Source organism: Daucus carota, chromosome 1 (assembly GCF_001625215.2).
Source record: "Daucus carota subsp. sativus chromosome 1, DH1 v3.0, whole genome shotgun sequence".
Classification (NCBI taxonomy): Eukaryota; Viridiplantae; Streptophyta; class Magnoliopsida; order Apiales; family Apiaceae; genus Daucus; species Daucus carota.
In genome coordinates, this window is record NC_030381.2 from 48,245,662 (window position 1) to 48,267,809 (window position 22,148).

The 22,148-nt window shown below is 39.1% G+C and overlaps 3 protein-coding genes across 3 annotated transcripts; 2 read left to right on the forward strand and 1 right to left on the reverse strand.

Annotated features, from left to right (window-relative positions):
- Positions 1-2,990: 2,990 nt before the first annotated feature.
- On the forward strand, positions 2,991-4,956 carry LOC108223763 (cytochrome P450 714B2). Its single transcript, XM_017398176.1, has 5 exons — positions 2,991-3,260; positions 3,459-3,577; positions 3,661-3,720; positions 3,800-4,094; positions 4,876-4,956. The coding sequence occupies exons 1-5, from the start codon at positions 2,991-2,993 to the stop codon at positions 4,954-4,956; spliced, it is 825 nt and encodes a 274-aa protein (XP_017253665.1).
- Positions 4,957-14,205: 9,249 nt separating this feature from the next.
- LOC108205364 (cytochrome P450 714C2) lies at positions 14,206-16,700 on the forward strand. Its single transcript, XM_064086910.1, has 6 exons — positions 14,206-14,406; positions 14,482-14,501; positions 14,639-14,858; positions 15,041-15,288; positions 15,669-15,817; positions 16,399-16,700. The coding sequence occupies exons 1-6, from the start codon at positions 14,206-14,208 to the stop codon at positions 16,698-16,700; spliced, it is 1,140 nt and encodes a 379-aa protein (XP_063942980.1).
- Positions 16,701-17,392: 692 nt separating this feature from the next.
- LOC108205363 (dammarenediol II synthase-like) lies at positions 17,393-21,739 on the reverse strand. Its single transcript, XM_017375300.2, has 16 exons — positions 21,536-21,739; positions 21,179-21,367; positions 20,954-21,043; positions 20,679-20,873; positions 20,497-20,581; positions 19,715-20,070; positions 19,392-19,625; positions 19,177-19,299; positions 19,001-19,099; positions 18,831-18,890; positions 18,699-18,745; positions 18,482-18,625; positions 18,237-18,414; positions 17,951-18,031; positions 17,745-17,828; positions 17,393-17,663 (listed from the first exon to the last, which is right to left on the reverse strand). Exons 1-16 carry the CDS (start codon positions 21,737-21,739, stop codon positions 17,550-17,552), a joined length of 2,283 nt encoding a protein of 760 aa, XP_017230789.2. The 3' UTR covers positions 17,393-17,549.
- Between the last annotated feature and the right edge of the window lie 409 nt (positions 21,740-22,148).

Here is a 22,148-nt window from a genome sequence, read left to right on the forward strand (position 1 = left end):
CCCGGGAAACCACCAGCAACAGAGCACGATCTACCAGCCCTACGAGGACACACCGCCGGGGTAGGATACAAGACCCGGGTAACTCCTAACCACACCCCTCGACCGGGGTCCAAACATGTACCAGCCGACAGCTACTGCACGAGCCACAGACTGACACGATGAAGACAAATATAACGGTCAACTACTGGCGATAGAGACAACCCAGAGAACATTCCAAAATACTACTTCTACGCTGACACCTGGACACGTGTAGGGGATCAAACCCCTACACGTGTAGGACCAGGATCCAGGTACGCACCCCCGAACCCTAATCCTTGGCCTATAAATAGACCAAGGATCAAGAGTCTGGGGGTTATCTTAACTTCACTCTCACTATATTCATTCTCTGCACACACTTAAGCACTCAGCATACACATAAACACAAAAGCCTCCAGCCACCATGCAACCACCATACACCACCTTCACCCACCACACATAGATAACACTTTCTCTGACCTTTATCCTTCCGAAACCTACGCTTACTCTCACGCCGGAGGCGCTTTGGGGCAAAACCCCCCCGCCGGCGTTGTTTTGTAGGCTCCCATCCAGCAGCTGCACCACGGAACCACCAGTCACGGCGGAGGAAGGACCGGGATCGGAGTTTGGAGTTATCAATCAGAATCTAACATGTGGTAGATGCTTAAAAGTAGCACTTGGGTAAAAATATAAAAAGGATTTGCTTGGGATTCTTCGTTTCAAGTCCTATGCATTTCCCAATTTTGTTGAAGTAGGAATAAAATGGTGTGTGCATTTCCCAATTATTATTTTGAATTGATTTTTTTGTGAATTTAAATTTTGATTATATATATTTATTTAGAAAAAAAATTTCAAAAATAATATTTTTAACTACCTGATCAAAACACTTAAAAGTGTCTGTCAAAAAGTCAAATATCATATATTAAAAAATAGAGGGAGCGTGAAGAATAATTAAGTTTAGATGTAATTTTTTTAACACTTTAAAATATGTGTAAAAAAATCAAAAACAGTTAGAATAAAATGACACTGAGGGAGTATTAAATCACTACAAAATATATTGTACTACTATAGCATAGATGGAGAAAATGAGGTACGTAGTAGAATTCCAACTGTGATGAATGATAATGCATGGGAGACGACGATCAACTAGGGCTATTCGCAAACCGAGTTAAGCTGAGTTTTTGACCGAGTTGAGCTGAGCTTTAATTTTTTTTCTGAGGAGCCGAGCCGAGCCGAGCTTTTTTATTGGACAAAAATTGTGTTCAAACTCGAGCTCGTTAACTAACGAGCCGAACACAGAGTTTGTTCGTGAATAAATACAAGCCGAACCGAGCTGAGCCTGAAAAAAATTAAGGACAAACCGCTAGTTGACTCTTAAAATAGCTAACTATATAATTTATTTATTTTTGAAACTTTTGTTATTTCACTAAAATGTATATATATGTTAACAGCCATACGGTTGGATCGGTAAAAAATATTTTTTAAAATATTGAAACACTAAATTAGGATTAAACACTAATTAGCGGTAGTAATCAAACTTCTACTTAACTGTTAAAATAGCAAACGCAAACGCAAACCAAATAAAATTATTATTTCCCGAAACTTTGGTTACATCACTAAAATCTATAGATATATTATATGTTGAATTCTAAGTTCGATAACACACACACACACACACACACACACACACACACACATATATATATATATATATATATATATATATATATATTATAAGAAAATCCAGAAAATATAACATTTTTTCGAGTTTTAACGAGCCGAGTTCGAGCCGAACATACTAAAAGCTCGGCTCGAGCTTGTTTTCTTAACGAACTATTTTTTGTGTTCGAGCTCGAGCTCGTTAACTTAACGAGCGGAGCCGAACGAGCTCTTAACAAGCCGAGCTCGAGCTTGTTCGCGAACAGCTCGGTTCGTTAAAAAGCCCCGCAATCAACCCTACTTATTCTAGTCCATTATATAAGTTATTTGACTTTTTACATATAATATATATTAATAATTTCATAACTTTCTGGATAAAATATGGCATGAATATATTTATTTAGATTTTTTTTTTTTTTGAAAATATCAATTTTAAATATACGTGTAAAAAGTCAAAAGTCCGATATAAGAGATGAGAGAGTACCTTAATTGTGGGGTATGTTGTTCTTAAGGCATTGCTCCCGAGTTTTTTTAGGAGAGAAAGCAAGTGAATGTAAGTGAAAGAAAGTGTGCTTTCACTTTCATCCCACTTTTGGAGTGAAAGTTTTGGAGTGAAACTATGCTATATTTGCATTCACTTTCACTCGCTTTCGTCCCTTTAAAAAACTCGGGAGCACGAATAGGGCTGAAAGTTAGAAAACTTTATTTCCTCTTCACTTGCTTTCCTCCCTATTTAAAACTCGGGAGCAGGGTGTAATACTATGTTGATCCATCTCTATATATATCCATGCAGTTAATAAGATGGCGATACTACAAAAGTCACGTTTTACGTTACCATTTATACATTGGACCATGCTAGACATTAAAATCTATGAATTTGAACGTTTTTTATTACTCCCTCCGTCTCAATTTATAGGTCCATTTTGCAAAAAAAAAATTGTCCCAAAATACTTGTTCCTCTCTTCTTTCAATAGAAATTTATCTATATATTAATTGTGATTTTTTTGAAACTCAACATTATTCTCATTTCTCAATGCACTAATTCTCTATATTTATTGTGATTTTTTTAAACTCAACTATATTCTCACTTATCAATGCACTAATTAATGATACATGAGATAAGATTCTATCTAACCAACTTTTTTCTTAATATGTGTGTTTATTCGAAAATGGACTTATAAATTGAGACAGAGGAAGTACTCTGGTGGCTGTGAATGCTACAAAGAGTCACGTTTTACATTTAAAGATATATTCACGATCACAGGAATATTCATTAATTAGCACACAGTAACTGGAAAAAAAGAGTGCAGAAAAGAATGGAACAAACTTTGCTGTGTATTGCATTTCCCGCATTTGTTTTCTCATTGGTTAGCATCATAATATATGCTGTTCATGATTTGTGCCTGAAACCTAAATTTCTCCGAGCAAAGCTTTTAAAACAAGGAATTGCTGGCCCCAAGCCTACACTCATTAAGGAACTGGCATCAGATGCTATAATTCACAATTCGAACGAGACATTGTCACTTGACTGTCGCTCTGTAGTGCTTCCAGCCTTCCACATATCAGCCAATGGACCAAGCAATTTGGTACGTTTATATCCTTTTAATTTAGATACAAGTTTGCAGCTTTTGTAAGGGAAAACTTTCTCTATTGCAATGGGAAAGACACAATTTTTGTATATATATAGGAGGCGGTGCGAGAGATGAACCTTTGCAAATCATTAGACTTAGGGAAGCCATCTTACATGCATAAGGTGAACAATATATTTATCTTGATTATTTCAGAACATGCCTAGAGTAGTGCTTGAATCTGGGAACACACTTGTGAAATCATTGGAGAGCTTGGTTGAAAGTGAGGGCGGGATTGCAGATGTGAGAGTCGACGACTATGTAAAGACTTTCACGTCAAGTATATTCTCTCATGAGTCATGTCATGTTTGGTAGATACGATACCGCAGAAAATTAAACTCCTGTTTTCTAAGTGCAGGGATCTCATGGAAGTTTCTGGATCACCGACAGTACTTGTAGATGGTCGTCCATTCTATAGGTGAGTTATTCCGAGGACCTCCAGGCTCTATAAAAATTTTGCATTTCAATGATCCAAGAAATTTTACCTCCTAATTCAGATATTTTCCAACCAAGATGCATAGACAACAATGGAGACTAGAAAAGGAGATATACCGGATTATTCAAAATTTAGAAATGAAATGTAAGAGTGAGGGTGAGGGTGAAGGCATAATACACACTCTTGTGGACAGTGCCAAGCATGGAGAGCTTGAGTCATCTACACCTCAACAATTTATAGTTGATAACTGCAAGGAGCTTTGCATTGTAGCAATGGAAGTTCCCGGCATCAGTGCAATTTGGGGTCTGATGTTACTGGCATTGCATCCAGAATGGCAAGAACGTGCTCGTGCTGAGGTACTGAAAATTTGTGGAGGCCAGACTTTCGATGCTGAAAAACTTGGCAAGATGAAAGTAGTATGTCTCTCCCTACACTCTTTAGTACTCCGCGCTCATTTCTATACAAATTTTTTGTATTATTTGTCAAGTATTCTAAGATATATGAAATATAATTGAGTAAATGACAAAATGGTGGCGGTAGTTTCTCAAATTTTACAAAATATTGGCTGAGTTCAAAAACTACAGATTGGTAGTTGAACTTTACCTCCGCCTCTTAATAAGATGGTTGCCGTCAAGGTCCGTTAAATTTGACCGTTAAGTCCAAAAAAAAAATTAATAAAAAAGTTAAAAATAGGTTTTTGCACAAATATAGGAGAAAAAAAGCTGCCCATCTAACATAGACAAGATTACACTGAAATCAATTATAAAAAATCAACAAGTGAGCTTGCTAATCTAATGCCCATCATTAATTCTATCCAACTCGTATATATCTACATCGTCTTCAACAGCTCGTTTTGAATCAAATCAAATGAAAGGATTACAAAGGTGTGCGGTATCAACTCGTTCTCCGACTGAGTCCCACCCTCACTTTTCGCGCTTGAGAAACTAGAATCAGTAGACTTGTCTCATAATTCTCTCAGCACCACTGCCAAACACGTTGAACTCGGCGACGAGTCTGACTCGTCTGGACTTGAGTTACAACAAACTCATCGGGTCAATAAAAACTACCCCCAAACCTCTACCAAATTGCCATCAAAGCCAACTCATTATCTGAGTTTCTCTATCCACTGGAATACAGCAAGAAACGAAGACCCAGGAGATTATTTCTGGACGGAAATTACTTAAATGGGTCGCCGCCGTCGGACTTAAATGGGTGTGATGAGTTCGTGACTAAAGTTGTTGATTTGGGAGTTTGGGCGGGCCATTTTCACCGGAGAAATAAGGAGAGGATTGAAAAACAGAGTGATGAGACAATAGGGAGCCAAAAGGAGATGGACGGATAGTTAATTTGTTTTTAACCTGTTTTTATTATTTTTTTTAGACTTCACGCTAAAATTTAACACGGCAACCAACTTATTAAAAGACGGATCCGACCATCAATTTGTAGTTTTGAACTCCGGCCAACATTTTGTAAAATTTGGGAAACGTCACCATTTTGTCATTTACTCTAAAATTATTTTATAACTTACTTTTAAAAATTTTGCTTCTCAATAAAAGTTTAAACATTATAATTTTTTTTAGAAGAAATTTTTTCAAATTATTTTTATGAAACTATAATATATTTTATAAGATTCTTAAAATACGGGTCGAGTCCTCTCCCTCAAACGTTTACTGTTCAAAGGACAGAGTTCAAAAAATTATATTTTATATAAACATTAAAAAACGTGTTGAACATGGAAAAAGAAAACGTATAGAATTGATTGGGACAGAGGATTAATAGTTAAATTCGTCAAAAATATTTATAAAGAAATAGGTTCAAGAAATACGTTTTGATAAAAATATTTTAAATATGTTTTATTTAGTTTAAAATAAAAGACTCTCTCTTTCTGAAAACAAATAAAAAGAATTTTTAAAACATGTTATAAATAAGAAATTTTTAACTCGGCCCTGCTAATGGATGTGATTGCAAGAGAAAATGAAGTATCAATGTATCATGCCACACCACATGTTATGCGGTTGTTATAATTTAGCAGTAGACAGTACAGATGTTATAACTTCTAAGATTTAGATTGTACTAAGTTCTAACAATGGTTTTGAATGTCAATTATAACTTTCAAATACATTTTCTAATATAAATGTTCCATACTAATTCATATGCTGCAGCTGAAAATGATCATTCACGAAATGTGTCCCAAAAGGAGTCAACATTTGGGTGTGGCCAGCAGCTCTGCACCGTGACCATCAGCTCGGGGTCCAGATGCTCTCAAGTTCAACCCAGACAGATTTGCTAATGGCACCTCAGGAGCCTGTAAAATCCTGCAGGCATATACAGTGGCGGATGCATAATATTTTGTTCGTGGGGGCATAATAAATTTTTTAACATGTTCTCAAACATAAAAATGTTTCCAGAAATGTAAGTGATAGGGTATAACGCGGATTGGCTTAATCTGGACCCTGGATTGGCTTAATCTGGACCCGAGCACGATATGACCCGAAGATGATCCCGGACCCAGGAGACGATCCCGGACCCAGGAGATGGTCCCGGACCCAAACACAACCTATCCACTCTTCTCCCGGACCGGGACACAAGAGTCCAAGCCGACACCTGAACAAGCCACATTCTAACATGAAAAGGATTGGCTTAACCCGGACTCTGGATTGGCTTAATCCGGACCCGAGCACGATATGACCCGGATATGGTCCCGGACCCAGGAGATGATCTCAAAACCAGGAGACGATCCCGGACCTTGGAGATGATCTCGGACCCCGGAGATGATCCCGGACCCAGACGCAACCTATCCATCCTTCCCCCGGACCGGGACACAAGAGTCCAAGCCGACACCTGAACAAGTTGCAGTCTGACATGACAAGGACAATACCCAATGCCAGTACTGACACTATGAAGACAAACCTCATAACACTCCAAAATACTATTCCTTAGCTGACACCTGGACAGGTGTTAAGCATCCAAGCCCTACAGATGGACAGCAGGATCCAAGGTACACATCCTTAAACCCTAATCCTTGGCCTATAAATAGACCAAGGATGAGAGGCTTAAGGATCTTCTTCTCCACACTCTCATATTTCTCACACACTCTAAGCCACCATACACAGCAGCCATACACCTTCACCCACCACATATAGATAACACACTTTCTAGTCTTTATCCTTCCAAAGCCTGCTCTTACTCTCACGCCGGAGGCGCCGCGGGGCCAAAACCCCCCTCCGGTGTTGTTTTGTAGGAGCCCTTCCAGCAGCTACACCGCAGAACCGTCATCCACGGCGGAGGAAGCACCGGAACGGGATTTGGCGTTATCACCCAAATGATAGGGTATAACCCGGTTAAGAAACACCCGGGTCCTTCAGAAGGAGCACCCGGGTCCTTTAGAGGAGCCCCCACCCCGGGCAGCCACCATCACCACAGGACGCCCCCTAGTCTTGTCAAGTTGCACAACCCGGACAAGATCCCCCACCCGGGTACAGCAAAACCTACTACTTGCCCGGGTGCATATGTACCAGCCGACACTTGCTGCACAAGGCACAGACTGACACGATAAAGACAAACATAACGGTCAACTACTGGCGATAGAGACAAGCCAGGGAACATTCCAAAATACTACTTCTACGCTGACACCTGGACACGTGTAGGGGATCAAACCCCTACACGTGTAGGACCAGGATCCAGGTACGCACCCCTAAACCCTAATCCTTGGCCTATAAATAGACCGAAGATCAAGAGTTTAAGGGGTAACTTCACTCTCTACACTCATCCTCACACACACTTACACTCAGCATATACTTAAATACTCTCAGCCACCAGCCACCAGCAACCACCACACATACACCTTCACCCACCACATATAGATAACACACTTTCTAGTCTTTATCCTTCCAAAGCCTGCTCTTACTCTCACGCCGGAGGCGCCGCGGGGCCAAAACCCCCCTCCGGTGTTGTTTTGTAGGAGCCCTTCCAGCAGCTACACCGCAGAACCGTCATCCACGGCGGAGGAAGCACCGGAACGGGATTTGGCGTTATCATTTGGCGCTAGAAGGAGGGCGAGGTTGTATTCTCCGTCCTGTGGTCACGGTGCCACTGGACTCATCTTCATCAGCAAACTCCCGAAAAGGGAGTCCCGATTCAACCCTGTAAGCTTCAAAATGCACTCAAATCTCTCAAAACCCTCTCAGCCATGATTCTCTTTGTTGTGTGCATGTTAGCAAACCCTGTCTAGAAGCACCCTAACTTTGTCTGTAGTACATCAAGACACCTTGTCCTGTAGTCCCTTACACCTTTGTCATTTAACTATTTCTAGCATTTCTTGAAGTAGTAAGTTGACTATCTGCCTACACTATTTCTATCATTCCACTATTGTCTATACTGCACACATACACTTTCACCAAAAAGCAAGCATACTCCCTGGGTAGTTCTTGTTTGAATCGTTCACTATAATCATGACAAGAGGTGGAAAAACCCAAACCCAATCAACCCGATCCTAGCAGTTCAACCCGGTGGACCAGGACAATCCACATCAGGATCTCATCTCTAAACCACTCTTGATCGGGATCAATCCAGAAGAGACCCGGATCAACCTAGACGATGCCCGGGTCACAATTGAAATGAACCAGTTAAGTGCATCGATGTCCCGGTGACCGCAGACCATGTTACATATCTAACCAACATAGAGTTGGCCGAAGCAATCCGGTTATACCAGGAACAACGAGCCGAGAACCTCAAAGGACCCAGGTTGATTCCTGATTCTGAAGACTTTGAAAATTCCCGCCAATCCCGGGGTTCCGTCTTTGACCGGATTGGTGACAAAGTAAGGAAAAAGAAGCAGAGAGAAAGTGATGCCACAAGGCGAAAGATCCTGGCCAAAAAAAAAGAACACATCCGGAGAGAAGAAGAAGAAAAGCTAGAGCAAAAAATTCAAAGAAGGATCCAGTTATAAGAAGAAAGGCTCATGAGCAAGTCCCGCTCCAAACGATCTAGGAATGAGCCAACCCAAGAGCTGATCTAAGACCATGAGAATAACGAGTATCAGACCAATCTATGGGACATGATCCATGAGCTGTAGAAGAAAGTTAGAAGGGACTCCGGGTACGGGAGTATGATAATGAGGCACTCTCGGCTTATATGAGATGTCTTCAAGAAGCAATCAGCAAGAAGTTTTTCTAAGCAACCATACTAGTCCTGACTAAGATGAGTCCGGACTACGCAATCATACTAGCCCTGATTCAATAATGAGTCCGGACCAAGCAATCATACTTGGAAAAAATTTTCTAAGACAAACAACCAAAAGCTACCCGGGTTCACTTTTCAGTTATCTCTTACTTGGAAAAAATTTTCCAAGGCAAAAAAAAAGCAAAAGCTACCCCGGTTCAATTTTGAGAACCCGAGTACCCCGGTTCAATCATGAGATATCTTACTTGGAAAAAATTTTCTAAGGCAAACAAACAAAAAGCTACCCCGGTTCAATCATGACCTATCTCTTACTTAGTAAAGTTTTCCAAGGCAAAAAGCAAAAGCTACCCCGGTTCAATTTTGAGAACCCGAGTACCCCGGTTCAATCATGAGCTATCTTACTTGGAAAAAATTTTCTAAGGCAAACAAACAAAAAGCTACCCCGGTTCAATCATGAGCTATCTTACTTGGAAAAATTATTCTAAGGCAAACAAACAAAAAGCTACCCCGGTCCAGTTATGACATATCTCTTACTTGGAAAAATTATTTTCCAAGGCAAACAAACAAAAAGCTACCCGGGTTCAATCATGATCTATCTCTTACTTGGAAAAATTTTCCAAGGCAAAAAGCAAAAGCTAACCCCGGTTCAATTTTGAGAACCCGAGTACCCCGGTTCAATCATGAGATATCTTACTTGGAAAAAATTTTTCTAAGGCAAACAAACAAAAAGCTACCCCGGTCCAGTTATGACCTATCTTTTACTTAGAAAAATTTTTCGAAAAATTTTTGAAGGCAAAAAAGCAAAAGCTACCCCGGTCCAGTTATGACCTATCTCTTACTTAGAAAAATTTTTCGAAAAATTTTTGAAGGCAAAAACGCAAAAGCTACCCCAGTCCAGTTATGACATATCTCTTACTTAGAAAAATTTTCTAAGGTAAAAAAGCAAAAGCTACCCCGGTTCAATTTTGAGTACCCCGGTTCAATAATGAGCTATCTTACTTGGAAAAATTTTTCTAAGGCAAACAAACAAAAAGCTACCCTGGTCCAGTTATGACATATCTCTTACTTGGAAAAATTATTTTTCAAGGCAAACAAACAAAAAGCTACCCGGGTTCAATCATGATCTATCTCTTACTTGGAAAAATTTTCCAAGGCAAAAAGCAAAAGCTACCCCGGTTCAATTTTGAGAACCCGAGTACCCCGGTTCAATCATGAGATATCTTACTTGGAAAAAATTTTCTAAGGCAAACAAACAAAAAGCTACCCCGGTTCAATCATGAGCTATCTTACTTGGAAAAATTTTTCTAAGGCAAACAAACAAAAAGCTACCCCGGTCCAGTTATGACATATCTCTTACTTGGAAAAATTATTTTCCAAGGCAAACAAACAAAAAGCTACCCGGGTTCAATCATGATCTATCTCTTACTTGGAAAAATTTTCCAAGGCAAAAAGCAAAAGCTACCCCGGTTCAATTTTGAGAACCCGAGTACCCCGGTTCAATCATGAGATATCTTACTTGGAAAAATTTATTCTAAGGCAAACAAACAAAAAGCTACCCCGGTTCAATTTTGAGTACCCCGGTTCAATCATGAGCTATCTTACTTGGAAAAATTTTTCTAAGGCAAACAAACAAAAAGCTACCCTGGTCCAGTTATGACATATCTCTTACTTGGAAAAATTATTTTCCAAGGCAAACAAACAAAAAGCTACCCGGGTTCAATCATGATCTATCTCTTACTTGGAAAAATTTTCCAAGGCAAAAAGCAAAAGCTACCCCGGTTCAATTTTGAGAACCCGAGTACCCCGGTTCAATCATGAGCTATCTTACTTGGCAAAAATTTTCTAAGGCAAACAAACAAAAAACTACCCCGGTCCAGTTATGACCTATCTCTTACTTAGAAAAATTTTCTAAGGTAAAAAAGCAAAAGCTACCCCGGTTCAATTTTGAGTACCCCGGTTCAATCATGAGCTATCTTACTTGGAAAAATTTTTCTAAGGCAAACAAAAAAAAGCAATCACCCGGACTCATGTCAAGCAATCCCGTCCGGACACATGTCGAGCAATCCCGTCCGGACTCATGCCGAGCAATCTCGTCCAGACTCACCTCTTGTCCGGATCAACCCAGACCGAGGGATAAAAAGCAAAATCTCACATCCTACCCTGATCAACCCAGACGGGGGGCAAAAAGCAGAATCCCACCACTTCGTCCAGATCGGTCCGGACAGGGGGGCAAAAGCAAAATTTCACACCATGTCTGGATCCACCTGGATAGGTGAGCAAGATTTCACACCTAGTCCGGGTCAACCCGGGCAGAGGAGTAAAAGCAGGATTCTTCGCCTAATACCGGATTAACCGGGATAGAGGCGCAAAAGCAAAAATTCCACCTTGTCCAGGTTAGCCCGGACAGGGGGGCAAATGAAAAACTCCACCTTCTCCGCAATCAGCTCGGACTGGACAATACACTCAACTCCCTCACACAGAAAATCTGTATAAGGGAGTGGGGGGCAAATGATAGGGTATAACGCGGATTGGCTTAATCTGGACCCTGGATTGGCTTAATCTGGACCCGAGCACGATATGACCCGAAGATGATCCCGGACCCAGGAGACGATCCCGGACCCAGGAGATGGTCCCGGACCCAAACACAACCTATCCACTCTTCTCCCGGACCGGGACACAAGAGTCCAAGCCGACACCTGAACAAGCCACATTCTAACATGAAAAGGATTGGCTTAACCCGGACTCTGGATTGGCTTAATCCGGACCCGAGCACGATATGACCCGGATATGGTCCCGGACCCAGGAGATGATCTCAAAACCAGGAGACGATCCCGGACCTTGGAGATGATCTCGGACCCCGGAGATGATCCCGGACCCAGACGCAACCTATCCATCCTTCCCCCGGACCGGGACACAAGAGTCCAAGCCGACACCTGAACAAGTTGCAGTCTGACATGACAAGGACAATACCCAATGCCAGTACTGACACTATGAAGACAAACCTCATAACACTCCAAAATACTATTCCTTAGCTGACACCTGGACAGGTGTTAAGCATCCAAGCCCTACAGATGGACAGCAGGATCCAAGGTACACATCCTTAAACCCTAATCCTTGGCCTATAAATAGACCAAGGATGAGAGGCTTAAGGATCTTCTTCTCCACACTCTCATATTTCTCACACACTCTAAGCCACCATACACAGCAGCCATACACCTTCACCCACCACACATAGATAGCTCATTTCCCGTCTATCTATTTTCCGATGCCTGTACTCATTCTCACGCCGGAGGCGCCGCGGGGCTCAAACCCCCCTCCGGTGTTGTTTTGCAGACACCCGTCCAGCAGCTACACCGCAAGACACCAGTACACAGCGGAGGAAGCACCGGAACGGGATTTGGCGTTATCAGTAAGAAATGTACCTTACAATGAAACTCTTCTTGTTTTCATTTGTTGAAATTGTTCCAGTATGTCTTGAGTGGAGACACTTTCAAATAATTTTTTCTCAATATATGTAAGCAACATATCATTCATCCAGCTATCCCCCATTCTATTGCGCAAGGATCTTTTCACAATTTTCATGGCTGAAAATACTCTTTCGACAGTGGCAGTAGCAACGGGCAATATAAGTGCTAACTTCACCAAACAATACACCAACTGATACACTGCACTTTTCTTTGTTTCCACTAATATTCTAGCAAGATCGCTGATTCCTTTTAACTCCAAAAAATCAGTATGATTTTTCACATCAACAATGTAGTTTTGAAGCTGATTTTCAAGTAAAACGAGATCTGTTGAAGAAAACTCAGCAGGATAAAACTCAGCAAATCTAAGAATTTTTCTTTTATCGAAGGCTGAGAAAGATTCAGATGGATTCAGACCATTCATACACAGCAGCAGTTCTGTGTTTATCTCGTTAATTTCGAACATTTAATTCTACAATTTGAGCATCAATCAGTGTAGAATAAACTGGTTCGATAATATACCTTATTTGTAATCTCTTCATCCCTGCGCCTTGATCTCCCTCTGGCTACATATGTATCTTCCATTCTTGGAATGCTTATCGAATTTTTGTTGCAGAATTCTCTGATTTCTTCAAATAATGATTCCAGCCCACGAACATGTCCTGGAATGAACCTGGGCATGATGGAGCTCAAAGTTATGTTTGCCCTGCTCCTGGAGAAATTCTCTTTCTCTCTCTCGCCTAATTATCAACACGTCCCCAAGTTTGATGTTCTTATTATAGAGCCCAAGAATGGAGTTAAACTCCTTGTGCGCACGGTGTGAAATAACATGGTTATAATCATTTGGTGGTAAATTAAGGTTAAAGTTATGTGGTGGAATAGTTGGGTGTCCTAATAATGATTAGGAACAAAAATTACAAGGATGAGAAGATGCTAAAAACTCCAAATTTAAAGTAGGAAAATCCAAATAACGAAGATATACGTATAGCAGGGCGAGCTATTGCATTTGTTGTGTTATTACTAAAACTTCCAAGGCCTATAATTGATTTTGGACTAGTTCCGAAAATTTTGTGATGACAAGTATTAGGAATATGCAACCATCTTGATTCTTCTAGGCTAATGAGCATATGAATTTGTTGATGGCCTGAAAATGGCGTGAGGGAATGAAAAGAAATATGGCAGTGTTTACTGATTGTGAGGAGGCTATCAAACACATTTACAACTTGATCAATTTTCTGTTCTCATGATCTGTGGAGTGAATTAATGATCTCTTGAAGAAGAAATGATCTTATGTTGACATCCAACCTAACCCAGCTAATTCTAATGCTTCCAATTAATACTGGCAAATCATTGCCTTCTAGGGATGGAGGTAAAAGAGATGAGCACATGGTCTAGGAGTGGAGAGGAAGAACCAATGCTTCTTCTTGTTATTACATTTTTATTATTTAAATAAAGATGTCATGTTCACTCTGTTGTGATCTTGCCCATTCATAATTATAGCAGAAAATCCAGTTGACAACAATAAGTTCAATTCTTGAATTTCTGAGAACATAAAATGTTTATAAAAGCAATATGCAAATAAACAAATGTGTGTACTCTATGATAACAGGTTTGTTAAATGGAAAAAGTTGGCACTGTTTAATAATATAAAGATATATACAGATGTCTTTGCTGTTGTGATTGTTTACTATGTTATGTTAAACTGTTGTCATGTGAACTATTTATTATGAAATTTCAGTTAAAGATTTTGCTTATATATTGAAGTAAATTATTTTTACTGGACTATTAATCAAGCACAGACAGGACTGAGAGAAAAAAAACAATGGAAGAAGCTAAACTTTTCTTAGCATTTCCTGTATTTGTTATATCAATGGTTTGTGTGATAATATATGTTGTTTATGATTTGTGCCTGAAACCTAAATTCCTCAGAGCAAAGCTTATAGAGCAAGGAATTGATGGCCCAAAGCCTACTCTCATCATGGGAAACATGCCTGATATACGACAAATCAAGTCTAAGGAACTGGTATTAGATGCTGTAACTTACGACTTGAACAAGTCCCTGTCACTTGACTGTTGTTAAACTGCTTCCACATATCAGTCAATGGACGAAGCAGTGTGGTATGTTTATATCCTTCTACCTACAAGTTTTTATCTTTAGAATAAACATTTATTTACTAAACAGAAGTTTACGGCTGGGATTGTAGAGTTTCCTCGCCTTGGCTTTTGTAGATGATTAATGATAATGCTGATGGCAGGGAAAACTTTCTCTTTTGCACTGGGAAAGACACAATTGTGTATATAGGAGATGGTGAATTGGTGCGAGAGATGAGTCTTTGCAAATCCTTAAACTTGGGGAAGCCATCTTACATGCATAAGGAACGAGGGCCTCTATTGGGCAGGGGTCTTCTCACGACAAGTAAGGAAGTCTGGGTGCACCAAAGGAAAACCATCGCTCCTACATTATATGTGGACAAAGTTAGGGTGGATATCTTTATTTCCTGTGCTTAAATAAATTACACTTTCCAAGGGTTTCAATCAAGCTTGCAAGCTGTAATTTTTACTAAAAGACAACTTAATTACTAGCTCACAGAAAGCAGCCCTGACACGGGTCTGAAATTTCTATCGTTAACACTGTATTTATGTCTTGATTGTTTTAGAACATGTTTAGCATAGTGCTCGAATCTGGGAACACCCTTGTCAAATCATGGGAGCATTTGGTTGACACTGAGGATGGGATTGCAGATATGAGAGTTGACGATTATGTGAAGACTTTTACATCAAGTATAATATCTAATGTCATGTTTGGAAAATATGAAGCTGCAGAAAAACTCTTGTTTTCCAGGTGTAGAGATCTCATGGAAGTTTCTGGATCACCTACAGTATTAGATGGCTATCCTTTTAATAGGTGAGAACCAGGGGCGGACCATGGATGGCCTTGCTCCCCCCAACTCTCCATAATTCTTAATCATGTATCGTTCATTCAAGCAAAATACAAGTCAGACTTTCATTTGTTCTTTAAGTAATTTTGAGTCAGCCTCCCACTTGATTCAATCCTGCGGCTGACACTAGTGAGGACCTCTAGGGTCTAATCTATACACATTTTGTATTTGAATCATGCATGAAATTTTTATAATCATGTAGAATAAGCACTTTCTAAATGTGTTTGACTTTCAATCATCCGTACTTTCTAATTTGCAGATTCTATCCCACCAAGATACATAGACAGCAATGGAAATTAGAGAAGGAGATATACTGGATTATTTAAGATTTAAAAAAGAAATTTAGGAGTGAGGGTGAAAGCATAATACAAACGCTTGTGGACGGCGCTAAGCATGGAGAGCTTGGGTCATCTACACCTCACCAATTTATAGTTGATAACTGCAAGGAGCTGTGCATTGTAGGAATGGAAGTTCCCGGCATCACTGCAATTTGGGGTTTGATTTTTAGATGCCGAAAAGCTTGGCAAGATGAAAGTAGTATGTATCTCACCACATTATCTCTACATTTATTTATATGATTCTCTGGCAACAATAACCCTAAGCTCAAGTAAAATACTCCACAACATTTTTTGAGATATTGAGGTATACATTGGCTCAAATGCATAGTCCTCTGACATGTAAACATGTACATTTTAAGGTTACCATTTTTGTGCAAAATATTATAGGCCTCAGAACCATGCAAATATCATAAATATTGCACAATATGAACCCTGGTGGTATGCCAATTGACAAATATGACAAACATAAGAGGTTTTGAATGCTTTTTTTATAACTTACATAAATCTATTCACACACACACACACACACACGTCTTTACAGACACATATCTTTACAGAATATCATGTTACGAAGAGAAGAGAGTATCTACTAGGCTACAATATACTAGGAATGATTCTGAATGTCAATTGTTTAAGTCTAAGATTTTGAGTCTACTTCCTTGAATATAAAAGTTTCCTACTGATTCAATTTCTGCAGCTGAAAAATGATAATTCAAAAAATATTGAGGCTTTATTCAGGGGTAGGATTTACAGCCCGGGAGGCACTAGCAGATGTACAAATTGGGAATAAGGTGTGTGTTCCAAAAGGAGTCAACATTTGGATATGGCAAGCAGCTCTGCACCGTGACCCTCAGCTCTGGGGTTCAGATGCTCTCAAGTTCAACCCGGATAGATTCGCTAATGGGATCTCTGGAGCCTGTAAAATCCCTCAGGCATATACACCCTTTGGCCTTGGCCCACGGACATGTCCTGGAATGAACCTTGGCATGATGGAGCTCAAAGTCATATTCCCCAAAGTATCAACATGTTCCACGGTTTGATGTACTTCTAGAGCCCAAGTATGGTGTTAAACTCCTTGTACGCAGAGTGTGATATTCTAGAAAGAGATCGTTCAAGTGTCCAATCCTGCCGCCACTGTATTATGTATAGCTCCCCTTTATTTTAGTGATATATCCCCATACTTATGTGATGCAAATTTCCGCTCAATTAATGTTCTGTGAAACTTCAAGGCAACATCAGGTGTTCTAAAGTTCTGATGATTCTGAGTTAGCAGCAGCTTAAAATAATTTAGTTATCAAATTCGAGCACAATTCCAAAAGCAACTTCAAAGTACATTTTTCTTTATACTTAGCAACTTCATAGTGTACTGATGACACAAAGGAATTACAGACTGATATCCTTTTTCTATATTTTAAGAACTTGATTCCTTTAGTTTAAATTACTACTGTGGCCTTTCAGGATTCCGGAGTTTCAGGAAGACAAACAAGGACCTCAACCAAAATTACATGTTTTTGTTAGTTTAAAATAGTTGGAAGCAGCTTACTTGATGACTTTATGGAATTTTCTGACTAGTTAAGAAAAATTAAGCTGTGCCTTTCGGTACCAAGTCAACCGCCAAGTATATTAATTATTTAGTGTATAGTCATTACTGAATTTAAGCTGTGCCGTTCTTCATGTTAAGGCACCAGCAAGAAGCTTTTGGATCAGCTACTGAGAAAAGTTGGGCAGTGAAATGTTGGAGAATGGAGATGCTGAACTTGTGGATCAATGGTGAAAAGAGCTGAAATTGATATAATTCCAAGTAGAAAAAGGAAAGTTTACATCAACAGTTTCTAAACGGGGATTATTCATTTTGTGGAACTATCACACAGAACTTAAGCTCAATACATTCATTTTGACAACCAGACATGTTTACGGTATTCTGCTAAGGCCCATAGTGGAAATATGTTTCTATACTCTGCATAGTGTAGCATACAATTCTTCATGTAGACTCCAGTGATTTCCTGCGTATACACTTCCGATGGTGGGACTGAAACTACCAGAAACCAGAACATAACGGAAGATGACAGAGAACTTGATCTTACCTGTTGAGGAAAATCTCCATTTTCCATTTGTGCATTAATCAACAACTTTGCTGCTTTATGCAATGGGGTAGGATCTCTCTTGGCCTGGTTGTTTAATAAAAGGAGATAAAGATATTATGTCTGAATTCCTGAAATATGATAATTAGCTATAAAACCTAATACACAGATACAGTTCACTTCACACATCCCTTATAAATAATACTTACCTGTCCACCACGTATGAGGCCAAGCATAGCCCAAGATGTTTGTACCAAATTTGTTCGATTATCCACCAATGGTGTAAATTTCTGTTAAAAGAGCACCAAGATCAGCAAGGAGAACTAGTAAGAGCTCGTCAAGATTTTCTTTCTGTGCAATAAATCTTAATATTCTATATATGTTGGTGTGAGTTTTTGCTGATATTGCTTACCATGGCTGGAATTTTCAAAACACATGGCAAGATTTAAATATGGATACAAGGTTATTTTGTAATAACCTGATATGAGAAATTACCTCGCTAGGGCATGACTCAAGACTCTCTCCCCAACCACCCTCTTCATTCTGCTTTGAAAGGAAAAACTTAACTGCTATCCGTACTGCTTCACTGTTATTATATGTCTTCCCAACTGAGGCTAAGGCTGATAATGCGAAGAACGTGCCATACAAAAAACAAATGCCCCAGTAGCCATACCTGTGAAAGTTTGTGTTGCATTGAGCTTGTTGTTTAGGTATATAGTTAATCCAAGAACAGTACTCACCATGAACCATCAGGATATTGCTTTGCTTCAAGATACTGTACTGCTTTGGCCACAGAAACATCTATTTCTTTCTCTTTGTAACCTTTGTGCAAATATTTAAATGCTACCAGAGCTTGGATTACAGAAGCCGTGCATTCAACATGCCTAAACCACCATATGCTCACATTTATCAATAGTTTATATGGAAGAAAATGAGAAACTAGGATAATGATCTTACTCTTTTTCTACCACAATGTCCGCAAAAATCTCTGAAGGATTCAGCATCTGACAGTTGAATGACATGTTTAGTGTATTAATCTTAAGAGTAAGAGCTCATGTTTAGTACTCCAAAGTTACGACAGAAGACTACCTGCAAGTATGGTTGTGGGACTGGTGGCTCCCAAACAGCAAAACCACCACTGTCAGGACTCTGCAAAATGGAGTTTGATAAAAGATTCACTGATTAGTTTTAAGGCAATACACTCAAGTATATTTTCTTAAATCATTAAAGTTTACAGGAACTGATAATTGCATTCATACTTGTAAAAACAGAAGGACATCTATGGCATCATGTAATATCTCTACATCTGTCCTCTGTCCTGCAATTTCCTCTGGCATTTGGGAAAGTGATAGTAGGCACTGCATGATAGAAGGATCATATATTTTTTTGCCAGAATTTTAAAATAAGCATTGTTATGATCTTACAAGTGGTATACCTTCAGTGCTTCAGCAGTGCAGTCAGAGACCACCCAGCCCTGATCTTGATCTGAGAAAGTCCATGATCCTTTAGTGAATTTGCGACACATACTTTCAAAATCTCCAGATGGATTTTCTTTAATCTAATAGTTTAGTTGGACAGCACAAATTCAACAATTACATACTTATTGTGGAGAATATATGCAGGACATAAAATTTGATGAATGGAGAAAACCTGTGATTCTTTTAAATAGAAATGAGCCTTTTTAAGAGAATCTCCATATTCTTCAACCATGCCAGTTGCCATAATTGCTTGAGTTGCAAGAACACAGTCCCACAGTTGACTCCCAAAGCTCTGCACTTTCATACCATCCTCAGCTAGCCATAAGTAGTCAGGAACTCTAGCAAGGTGATGTTTGAACTCATCACCATTAGGGCTCTCAGCCCACCAGCACATCATTTGTAAACTCTGCATCAAAAAAATATATATATCACACAGTTCCCCTTCCTGGTGCTAAATTTTATATTCAAGACTTTCATGTTCACTTGAGCTATAACCTTTTCTATGCAGCCAAGGGTTATATATCTGCTCTCCTCTGCCCCATAGCGCATTAGTTCAACGGCTCTATTTAGACCTCTCTTTCGTATTTTGTTAAAAGGCCAACGGTTGATGATTGGTTCACCAAGGTAGTGAAGTCCATCCCATAGCAGATCTTGTACAAAGCTATGAGGGTAGTACAGATCCTGCTTGCAACAGTTATGCCTCTGCTTGTTCCAATCTATGTCCTCATAAGGAATAGGGTGGATTTCTTGTCTTAATTCTAACACAAGGTCAGTGATTGGTCCATGGTATTTCTTCCCATACAAGTAGGACATAGGCATGTAAGTTGTACGGCAGTAGCACCACATTTTGGCTGCAATACAATAGCATCCAGTTCAAGAGTGACAAATTGACAATCAATATTTTTATCATAATACAGTAGCAAACAACAACTTCTAGGTGTAAGTGTTATATTTTTTCAGTTATCTTGACATTGTTATTTTCATTACTATTGTCAATCTTTTTATGTTACAGGAGCGCTAGAAAACAATGTCCGGACGCCAGTGGGGAAGATGGCAGTGGCAATAATGATGATTCGACAGTATTCCTGGCACCATCAAAAGGCCGTCCAAAAATTTTATGAGTCGGTGTAGTCTGTGAATAAATCTTCAGGTTCTGAGGAACCGCGTGAATAAATATAAAAAGTAACCTTAATGAGCAGCACATGTTGGCTGCAACCACAAATGAATCTCATTTAATATGTACAACATTTGGGGAATTAATACTGGCATAAATATACCTGGATGAAAAGGAAAAGCTGTGGGAAACAGCCAGAACTCTGGGGGCAAGGGGTTGCACCCTTCCCACTCGTATACACCAAGAACCTTAAAACAAAGGTGATGAGGATTTAATCTTACTATCTTAGTTTACGGTTTTGTATTACAATCTTTAATTTAAAAATTATTTCTGATCAGCTTTTACCGAAAGATAGGTTTTTCCCCAAGAGGGTATAGAGGATGCACCGCCATGATCTAGGATCCACTTTCGTGCTCTATCAACAGCACCACTACCGTCATTTGGTCCCTCTCCGAGCAACCTTACAGCCACATAGTTAAGCGCGGTGCCAATCATAGTGCTATGACCCTCAATGTAGAAACCCCATCCACCATCATTGTTCTGTTGAGGACATCACTTGTTTAACTTTTAAGAAAAATTCATAGTTCCTCAGTATCCAATTAGCGTATAATTACTCTTACTTGGTGATTATAGATATAGCGAATCATCTCCTTCCTGTGTTGGTGAGTTAGAACGGTATTAATAGCTCCACTGATGTACAAGGCAATAATCTGCAAATTTGTGATCTAATAACTGCTTTTGCTTATTTTATAGTACTAACTAGTGAAATAATTCAAGAGTTTATATCTTGCAGTGATATAATATATAGTAACTTTATGAATTATTAGACAAAAAAGGACACTTACGAGGGGTGGTGTAAAAAACAGAGAACCTGCATTTTCAGCTGGCCAGTGTCCGTCGTGTGCTTGAATAGCCCGATTAAGGCGAATAGCTTTCTTCACCGCAATAGTAACTGCTTCATACTTCACTTCTTCGTTTTCTCCGAGTCTGACTGGTGGTTGGCTCAGAAGATCAATTCCATTCTCCTTGATAAGCTAGGCATGATCGAGAAATGAAATCATCCAAATTCAGCTCTTTATGTTAAATTATCATTTAATTACAAATTACAACTGTTCCACCATGCATGCATACTCATATACTTACTGACATATATTCTTTACTGGGACAGCAAAGTTTAACTAGATATATTTTGAGTACATTACCTGCATCCTCATAAGCAGATCACCACAGGGGTGAACTCCTTTGGTACTGCAGTTAATTTTGAAGATTTCTCGGGCCTTTTCGACCTCTTCTCGCTCTTCTGGTGTTCCTGCATTAGGGTCGAACTCCCATATCTGTCTTCCAACAAAGTTGTTGGTGCTATACAAATATGGTTTTCCACCCTCTGCAATCTGCAGCTTCCACATCTTCTGCGTCTGCGTAGGTAACTGGAGTGCAATATATACTATTCTTTTTGGGAAACTCCATTGTATTATTTACCAAAAAATAATATATAAAAAAAAATTCAAAAAATTATTATTGGTTTATGTTTATTGTTAACAAACTAAATAATTTAATACACTTTTGTAAAATAAATTATGTATATAATTTTGAAACAAATGAATATTTAAAAAAAATTATTTTTTTCCCACATAATTTTACATCTTCTATAATATGATATTATCTTATATTTTTTTATATACTTTTCATGTTACATATATTATATTATATATTTTCTTTATCTATTTTCTATTTTTGAGGTTGGCCATTCGAACCATTGTTGATACATAAGGATGGAAAATAATGTACAGGAACTTACGACAAAATACGTTGAGA